This window comes from Electrophorus electricus, chromosome 20 (genome assembly GCF_013358815.1).
Source record: "Electrophorus electricus isolate fEleEle1 chromosome 20, fEleEle1.pri, whole genome shotgun sequence".
In the NCBI taxonomy this organism is placed as follows: domain Eukaryota; kingdom Metazoa; phylum Chordata; class Actinopteri; order Gymnotiformes; family Gymnotidae; genus Electrophorus; species Electrophorus electricus.
The window spans coordinates 3,807,136-3,816,441 of record NC_049554.1 but is presented as its reverse complement, the minus strand read 5'-3'; the positions used below and the strand labels follow the sequence as shown (position 1 = coordinate 3,816,441).

General features: G+C 42.2%; 1 protein-coding gene across 2 annotated transcripts; it reads left to right on the top strand.

Moving 5' to 3' along the window:
- The first annotated feature begins 443 nt into the window (after positions 1–443).
- Positions 444–7,012, top strand: si:ch211-213o11.11 (probable G-protein coupled receptor). 2 transcript variants are annotated; one of them, XM_027012430.2, is made up of 2 exons: positions 444–638; positions 3,719–7,012. In XM_027012430.2, exon 2 carries the CDS (start codon positions 3,821–3,823, stop codon positions 5,147–5,149), a length of 1,329 nt encoding a protein of 442 aa, XP_026868231.2. In that variant the 5' UTR covers positions 444–638; positions 3,719–3,820; the 3' UTR covers positions 5,150–7,012. The 2 variants fall into 2 exon arrangements, with proteins under 2 accessions (XP_026868231.2, XP_026868230.2); XM_027012429.2 differs by having other exon boundaries at positions 444–798.
- Positions 7,013–9,306: the final 2,294 nt, after the last annotated feature.

Sequence of the window (9,306 nt, the reverse complement as noted above, 5' to 3'; positions counted from 1 at the left end):
CCTTGGTTTTTCGTTTCGGATGATAAACGTGCTGCAGTGCACTAGCGCCACCTACCGAGGCGGAGCGCGGACGAGTGCGACTCGAGAGATTCGATTCGTTTCTAGACTCCGTCTCTCTACACACGCCAGCAAGACCGGAGTCAAGACCGGCCAGCAAGGCTTGGGTTTCAGATCTCCGAAAAACAAGCGCTTATCTGATGAGGGGATCAAAATAGACAATGTGTGCCTGTCACAGCCATACACTGTGACAGAGAGAGAGAGAGAGAGAGAGAGAGAGAGAGAGAGAGAGAGAGAGAGAGACTGTGTGTGTGTGTGTGTGTGGGTGGGTGGGTGGGTGTTTGTGTGGGGGGGCTAAGTGTGTGGGTGGGGTTTAGAGCCTGCATCTTCTGTTATTCTCACTTTCACATGAATATGTGATTGACTGTTGCTACTGGATACTTATCCTCGACACACTCACCACATAAACCCTGGCCAGCTGTTCTCTCTCTCTCTCTCTCTCTCTCTCTCTCTCTCTCTCTCACACACACACACACACACACACACACACACAAATCGCTCCACCAGAAGCAGAAGAGCATCATTCCTTTCACCTGCCTGAAAACCCACCTGGTCTTAACTGGGAAAAGAAACGTCGCAGTGTGAGTGCACTAATGCTGCTCTACCCTCTGAAACCTCTGATCAGAAACCTCATCCATCAGCAGAACAGGAGTGGATAACACCAACGCAAATCTGGTTCTGAGGTCGTTTTCAGAGGGACATTTGGGACTTTTGGTGATAGACCTCCAAGCTGAGATCCACGTGAGATTTATTAACTTCTTAATTTTATTGACGTTTATTCGAAATGCAGTTTAGTTTTCAAACAGCATACAATTGATTCTTAAATATTTATTTCACATCCACACAAAAGCCTCTTTTTTACAATAAAGATAAGATTGCCGTTGTTGTTGATGAGATGAGTCTTGTAGGTCTATCTGTAAATGTTGTTAGTAACAGATGGCTCTTTTTTAAAATCATCGACAGCCACTGTCAATATCACAGTAAATCATCAGCGCGAAAAAGAATACAAATAGCGCAAAAAAACCCAAAACTGCAAAACAGCAGCAAAACTGCGCATTTACGCAGCGAGGAAAAGCTCGCGCCTGAGTAAACAGCGTATATGTCACTGCGGGCGCATTTCCCGGGCCGCGCGGGCGGATGGTGCTGAACACAGCGGCGCACCTGCGTCTGTGCGACACTAATGGATGGTAATGAGACCAGGCTGCCGGTCCGGTGTGCACCTTAATGATGATGAAGAGTAAACATCGCTGCTGTAGCGCACAGCCACTCTTCCTCACCCCTCGTTAGTCTCCAAAGAGCGCTTTTCCGTTGTACAGCTCCAGGTCTGAAAATGAAGGGTTGCCCAGATTTTCGGGCTTGCCAGAGGTTGGTTTTTGGCTAATGAGTCATGAGTGTGTGTAAAGAGTTGAATAAATAAATAGATAAATAAATAAATAAATAAATGGGTTGCCATGGATGGAATTGGGCTCTATTGGCCTGGAAACCAGATAAACTGTTCTTACATACATGAATTTTCTTTAGTCCATCATTAGGCTGTGGTTAAACAACTTAACAAAGATGACATTTCATTATAATGTATTGGAGTTTTGCTTTGTATTTGTATGGTTTTTAACAGCTCATGTTTAATTGCGTATCAGAAATGTAACATTTTTAGCAGAATTTCATAAAGCTTTTACAGATTTTATAGTCTTCAGAGAAAAAAGCTGTTTTCATTCTAATATATTAACTGTTTCATTCTGTTGTACCATCACTGCAAAATACTTTAAACTTAACACATATTGTTCTGTTCATTTAAGTTTAGTTTCAAAATTTTAAGTATTTACACCTCCTCCCGCACAAAAAACATGTATAATAAATATTAAATATTATATATAGCATACATACTAAAGCAGTAATAATGCTGTCACTTTATGAAGGCTTAGTAGATAAACACATCTTTTCAAGCAATTTTTTTTCTCTGCAGTTTAGTGTTATAATGGTTCTTTTTTTTTCTAAATCAGGAAAGCTATTTGACTATAACTGTCATAAATTGCTTTTTACAAATCTCTCATTAATTATCACAACATGCCAATCTCAGTCAAACAAAGCAGATTACTATGGACTAATAAAAACGTGACACAGTCTGTGCACTGAATATATAACTATTGCATTCTGGGAAATTGGAGGAAGGTACAGAATGTATGTAATATGTATATGGGTGTGTTGTGCGTGTGTGCGTGCATGTGTGTGTGTGTGTGTGTTGTACATGAATATTGTGAGAGAGCATAAAACTCAAGGTCATATTTTTTATTTTGTACATTGTCACTGCCCTTATCCCACCAGTTGAGGGGTGTGTTCTGAGATGAACCTCTTTGGGTTCTCAACACTGTGAACACCCACTGAAGAGTAGCAGTGAGCCTCCACATCCACATCCACATGAATAACCTGAAACAGTTTACATCAGGACATTTTGTACGCCATCGGACATGCTGATGATGTAACAATCACTTTTCCAGATTATAAATTCACAAAAGAACATTCATTCACTTAATTGATTAATAATAATAATAATAATAGTAGTGATGATAATAAAAATATTAATACTTTGAGCTGTATAATGCTGTATCTTCTTAGATGTTATTCATTTAGACAATCTGCGTGAAATTACTGTCATTTTAAAACTATACTTTTTAAACTAATCCAGGATTTAAGATCAACCTCTTGCATAATTTATAATAGGATACACCTTTTCTCTTAAAATAATGTTAAACATTTTTCTTCTTTCTATCACTGTGTTCATATAGCCTGGACTGTCTTAGGAGGGAATGCAAATAACGTTTATAAAAATAATAAATAATTAAAAAACATTTTTTTACTATCTATTCTGCTATCTAAAAAATCTATTCTTCCATATTTAATGAGGAATTAGGTTCACTTTATTGTATTCTGTTTTATTCTGTTCTTAGTTTGAAGCATAAATGTCTAAGTGTTTGAGGTCTGTTGATTTTTTAGGTGTGGATGTGTGTGTGTGTGTGTGTGTTCATGTGCACATGTGCTGTTGTGAGTTCATACTGTTGATGTTCTGCATTATGAGTTGCTTTTGTGTAAGAGTGGGTGTTTGTATGTCAGTGTGTGGGTGGTTTTTAAGCATGTGTGAAAGTGTGCGTGTCTGTGTGTGCACGTTCATGCATGCGTGTGTGTGTGTGTGAGTGTGTGTGTGTGTGTGTGTGTGTGTGTGAAGGTGTGGATGATGGTGATCTCACTTTAATGCTAATGCTGCTTGGAGTAGAAAAGCCTCCTGCAGCTGCAGAAAAACAAGCAGCCTCGTTATACTCATCATCAAAAGGAGAGAGAGAAAGAGAGAGAGAGAGCGGGAGGGTGAGAGGGAGAGAGAGAGGGAGAGAGAGAGGGAGGGAGAGAGAGCACCATGAATAATTTGCATTGATCAAGCCTGACACTTTCTCAGGGTCCTGAGTACAATAACCATAACTACTCATCCATGCAAGACAAATATTGAACCAAGGATTTATTGATTAATAATTATGTTGACTTCTCATCCAAAACATCTGTCACTCTGTATGTCACAGTGTTTGAATAAATAAAAAATCTATTGTTTTGATTTCAGAAGTGTTACTGGAGGACATAACAGGTTACCATAACTGTTAATTGATTTCATTAACAGATCTAAGGAGCAAGTTGCAGACAGAGGAATCTCCGTGCCCCCTGGTGGAGGATGGAGGAACTTGCGACTCAGAATCGCGCTGTTTGTATCTGAGTGCCAAAGATGGACATGTCCAGATTACCTCAGGGCCATGCACTCAACGAAACGGAGCTCAACAGCACACTCAGGTATGGCCCCTTTGTGCACCTCCCTCCCAGCATGCAGCTGGGCACCATGTCCAATCCGCAGTCCCGCCTGCGGGACCTGACGGGTCTGGTGGCCATGGTGATACTGAACGTCGTGGCCCTCGTTGCTAACGTGGCCATCCTGGCTGTCGTGGCGAGAGCACCCCACCTGCGCAAATTCGGCTTCGTGGGCCACCTGTGCGCTGTGGACGTGCTGTGCGCTGCCCTGCTCATGCCTCTAGCCATCGTCTGCGGCTCGCCACTTTTCGCCGGAATCATCTTTTCCGCACTCGAGTGCCGCCTCTACGTTTTCCTCAACACCTTCCTGATCTCCGCCTCCATCTTCTCGGTGACAGCCATTAGCGTGGAGCGCTACTACTACATCGTGCACCCCATGCACTACGAGAGCAAAATGACACCGCGGTTGGCTGCTGCCGTCATGGTGCTGGTGTGGGTGGCGTCCGCCCTCCTCGGATTGGCCACTGTCTTTGGGTGGCCCAATTATGGGAGCCGGAGCTCCATAGCTGCTGCCCACTGTTCTCTGCACTGGAGTCACAGCGGGCACCGGCGCATCTTTGCAATCGTCTTCTGCGTGCTGTGCTTCTGCGTGCCGGCCGCGATCATCCTCGCCGTCTACGCCAATGTCTACAAGGTCGCACACACAGCTGCCCGGCACAGGGGCCCCCTGCCGAGCTGGGTGGTGGCAGCGACACCCCGCCCCAAGCGCCGCTCCGACTCTGTCAACAGCCAGACCACCATCATCACCACCAGCTCGAGTGCCAGGCGAGAGACGCGCGCCCCCCGCAGGCCAAGGAGGCCGCTGGTGGGCGGCAAAGCCGCCGTCACCCTGGCCGTCATCGTGGGCCAGTTTGTCCTCTGCTGGCTGCCATACTTCGCTTTCCACCTGCACCTGTCACTGGGCTTTTCACACAGTGCAACAGTGGCAGAGGCCGAGGCACCCGTCACGTGGCTGGCGTACTCCTCGTTCGCGGTGAACCCGTTCTTCTATGGCCTGCTGAACCGGCAGATTCGTGAGGCGCTGTGCAAGGCTATGTTCTGCTGCTGCCGCGCCTCACCCAGCCGGCCACCGCCGCGGGGTGAGACTTCTGTCCGTGAGGGCTCCGCCCACAAGGACTTCCTGCATTTCCTGAAACGTAGTGGCTCTGTGGAGGCAACACGGAGCAGCTGCCACTCAGCCACGCCAAGGACCACACTGGACCAAACCGCATTCCGGATTCCTGGACAGATCCCCGAAGAGGTCACCTAAGCCTGGTTCAGACTGATTCAAATCTGAATTGTTTAAATCAGATTAGAATCTGAAATGTTCTGACAGGATTCAAATGAGAAGTGTTTTTTTTTTTTCATAGGAAAAAAAAAAGAGGTAGTATGGTTCAAACTGAAAAAAATCATATTCTTATAGATATATATTATGTGAGAAAAAGGTTTCATATAGCTTCCAAAATATTTTTTATTTTTTTTTTGTTTAAAAAAAGAAAGGAAAAATATAAACATTCAGATATATTCTAAATCCTAATTTCTGACAATTTCAGATGCCAAAAGTATCAGACAACCATGGTCACCTGAAGAAGAATAAATATACTGTTCAAATCAAATTTATTTGTCTGTTAGATTTGTGTGCGGACATGCAGTTGGCATGTGATAATTCATCAAAATATTTGAGATCAGTTTAGATGTGTTCTTTCTCTGTAAAATTCATATAAAATTACCATTTTGTAGAGCCAAGTTTTCTGATTTCACTTGAATTACATGTTAATAATCAGGTATCCAACACATGCTAAAGGAAAAACATTTTTGCTAGAAGAGATCAGATGGCCTAAACTCAACCACAGCTACTCAGGGCTGTTAGTTTAAGGCATTAGGCATACATTTTAGGAATAAAGGGGTAGGACCTGTTACAGGACTGCTTGAATAGATGCTTAAACTGCTGGTTTTCGGTCATATCTTATTAGCAGAGGAAAATGTTTAGAGCAGTACATAACAACAAACCTTCCATGACTGCCTTAACAAACAACACATTTAACCCAGCTTTTGTACCAGTAAACTCTGTCTCCCTATGAAATTAATGTTATCAGTTATTTTTGGTCCTCATCCCTTTTCTATTTGTTTCATATTGCACAATAATGCATTGACATACAGTATCTGGTGGTGTTTTATACTAATGTTTAAGGGACATATTTTATTATATCAGATGCTGTCATATGTCTAGTTTTGTGCACAAAATTATGCAAAAACTATATTTATTCAAGAATGCAAATGCATTTTCCCCCATATGCTGTTCTATTCTACCTGTTACTTTTGCCACATGTGCAACAATCAGCTTCATGAGCTTCAAGGCTAAACACCCCACCATGGCACATGGCAGCATGTAGCTCATGTCTCTGTATGGAAATGTCTGTTCGAAATAGGAGTGGGTCACAGCTAGCAAACTCCCAAACAGATGGAAGCGTCTGCGTCGTCATCAGACTCTTTTAGCGCAGTCTCCGTTTGCCGCTTACTCTGGTATATTTATGTCATGTTAAGTCCCGCTGCACACCACAATGCCTTGCTTATTTCGCATCTTGCACATATCGTGCTAAGCTGCGGAGGTGACCAATTATGGTGGTGCAGGGTTTCATTGTGGTGATGATTTGGAGTTGCTGCATATACATAAGGTGTGTATAGCTTGAATAATGACCTCATGAAGACTTTCTGCATTTGATACCTTGCTATTGTCAAAATGCCAAGTCACAAAATGTCAGCGATTTGGATAAGACTTATATTTCTTTGTTTGTTTGTTTATTCTTTACATGCCAGATTTGAATTTATGTACCAGGGATGCTGTCGTAGCACTAAAGGGCTGCAGGTTCTCTCCTCTTCTCTGACTCTTGACTGATGCGAAACACCACTATACTATAGTACCCCTGTTGTATTTCTTCTGGTATTGCCACCTTGTGGAGACTTTACTGCTTGCTAACCGGGAGTGAGTATGTAAGTGAGTTACAATCCAGTTACATGACGTGCTTCATATCTAAAAAACGTAATTACCATACTGTCTGTTACTCTTGAGGCAGCCATGGCCAAAGTTACTGAACCTTTAAATAAACTTAACATCATTGTTATGTGCATTGAACTTGTATGCTTCCATCTTGTGTGTGTATGTGTTTTCCTTTTCCAGTTTAAGTAACAATTTGGGGGTAATTAATATCTTGATGGCCTGCACCTAAAACCCAATCTACTGAATGTCATGAGTTCTGAGTGCTCTCTCTCTCTCTCTCTCTCTCTCTCTCTCTCTCTCTCTCTCTCTCTCTCTCTCTCTCTCTCTCTCTCTCCTATGATCCCTCTGCAGTACAGTGTGACTCTCTCTCTGTTTCTCTCTAAACCTCCTGGCTGGACTATAGACTTTTCTTCTTGGTCAGGTTCTATGGATGGGTTTGGCAGCACTCATTTATTGTTTTGTAGCTTTGATGTTGTTTTATTGTTTCATTTGTTAGGTGGGAGGGTGCCTGGGTTTGACCTGCAACTGCGGTGGGGTCTGGACCTTCACTGTTTGTTGAGTTTATGCTTTGCTGTGCAGTCAGTCTGTTGTCTAAATGTTATTTTTTAATAAATTGCTGTTTTATTTTTTGGTCCATTTTTAAGTTACGCTTGTGTTTGATTATGTTTTTTCGTTTTGCAGTACTTGTTTGTGGGCGGCAACAATCCTCAATCATGACAACAATGAACACCATTACTGAGTTAAACCACATCCAGCTCAGTGCAGTTCATTCTCTCAAAGCTGTGCTGTGCTTACCATGTCACTAAACCCAGAGCTGGGGATTTATATGCAGTGGGTAGTCTTTCCCTGTTATCTACACTTACATAAAAGGATAGCTGCACTGGGATATCTGTGGGAAAAGACAAGGCTGTCGGCTCCTGTTCTCTGTACAGGTGTGCTGCAAGAGTACACACGGCTCGCCATGCTCTTCACCACATGACATCACAGCTCATAGGGACCCGTATCTACAGGGCCTGGACCAGGTCAGATGTGCATTCATTCTTTTCTTCCACGAGGGAGAAGTGACTTCAACTGGACTGTTGAGATAAAATCCTCCAGTGTGTTAATGAGAGGTCAGAAAAACAGATGAACACGCATGGGCCAAATTGTCAGAAAATCCATTAGTGAGAGCATTTCTGCCCCAAATCCCACAATGCCATCTGTCTGTGAAATAGGCTCAGGCAGTATTATTAACTACGCAAATGTATAGAATTTTTTTCCTGTTTAGATTTTTTTTTCTTTTTATCAAATAGGATGTAGCTAACTTTTCAAAATCAATTTAAAATAATGATCATTTTTGCTTTTTTTTAAAAAATTTTTTTATATTTATTACTTTCCATATTTAAAATCCAGGATTATTGCATCAGCAGTTTCATGTTCACCAATGTTCCCACAGCGGTTAAGACAAGCGATAACCTCAGCTAGCCATAATGAACACACACAAACAAACATACACACACACACACAGACTTTCAGTCACCTGCCACATGAACACATAGAATCCATTAGCTTATACCAACATGTCTAAACGCGGCAGGGAAACAGGAAACAATTCTGTTGTCCCACAATTCTGTGCTGTCACCTCCACAGCCCCCCCCTCCTCGTCTCTCTCTCTGCCTCTTTTCCTACGTTTTCTTCTCACCTCCTAGTTCCTCTTTCGTCAAGCTGTGAATCAATTAACTCTATCATGTAACATAAGAGCCATTGTAATGACATTTCACTTTGTCAAAGACAGAGAGGCCTCAACCACAGGCCAGAAATTCAGTCCAATTTGTATTTTCAGTCCGATTAGAATCAGTTTTTAATATTTGTTTATTTATTTGATTCATTTGTTACAGAATGGGTCAGATGCTTGTGGGGGGGGGATGATAAAAATGATTGTTTATTAACAAGGAAAAATCCAAAATCATGAAAGCCAGAAAAACAAGGGTCAGAAAGCCAGCATGAAATTTTACCAAGCCAGAGGGAAAATCCAATAACCAGAGATAATAAAGTCAATCAAAAAATTAAAACAGAGAGACAAAAATACAGATCTAGGCAAAGGCACTCAGTACACACTCAGAGATGTAGTGGCAATACTTTGCGAAGCGTAATGAAACCTACTAGGTATATACAGGCAGTCATGTTGGGAAACAGGTGAGATCAAAAGTCCTGTGAGGGGGAACGTGTAAATGAACAGTGATTGGTTGAATGTTGCTCCAAGCCGTGAAGATGATTCTAGGAGTTGTAGTGAGGTTGGTTGTTAGTTGGAGATGGGTGAAACTGATTCCGTGACAATTTGTTTGTTTATTCACTTACTTATTTAGGATGGACTTTGCTATACTCCACTTAATAAACTTAATTTTATCGTAAGTGCAGTTTTAATACCAAATAATAACAGCTCCTATAAA

Excerpts from the sequence above, each read along its gene's own strand:
- si:ch211-213o11.11 (XM_027012430.2), top strand. The coding sequence starts at position 3,821 with ATGGACATGTCCAGATTACCTCAGGGCCATGCACTCAACGAAACGGAG.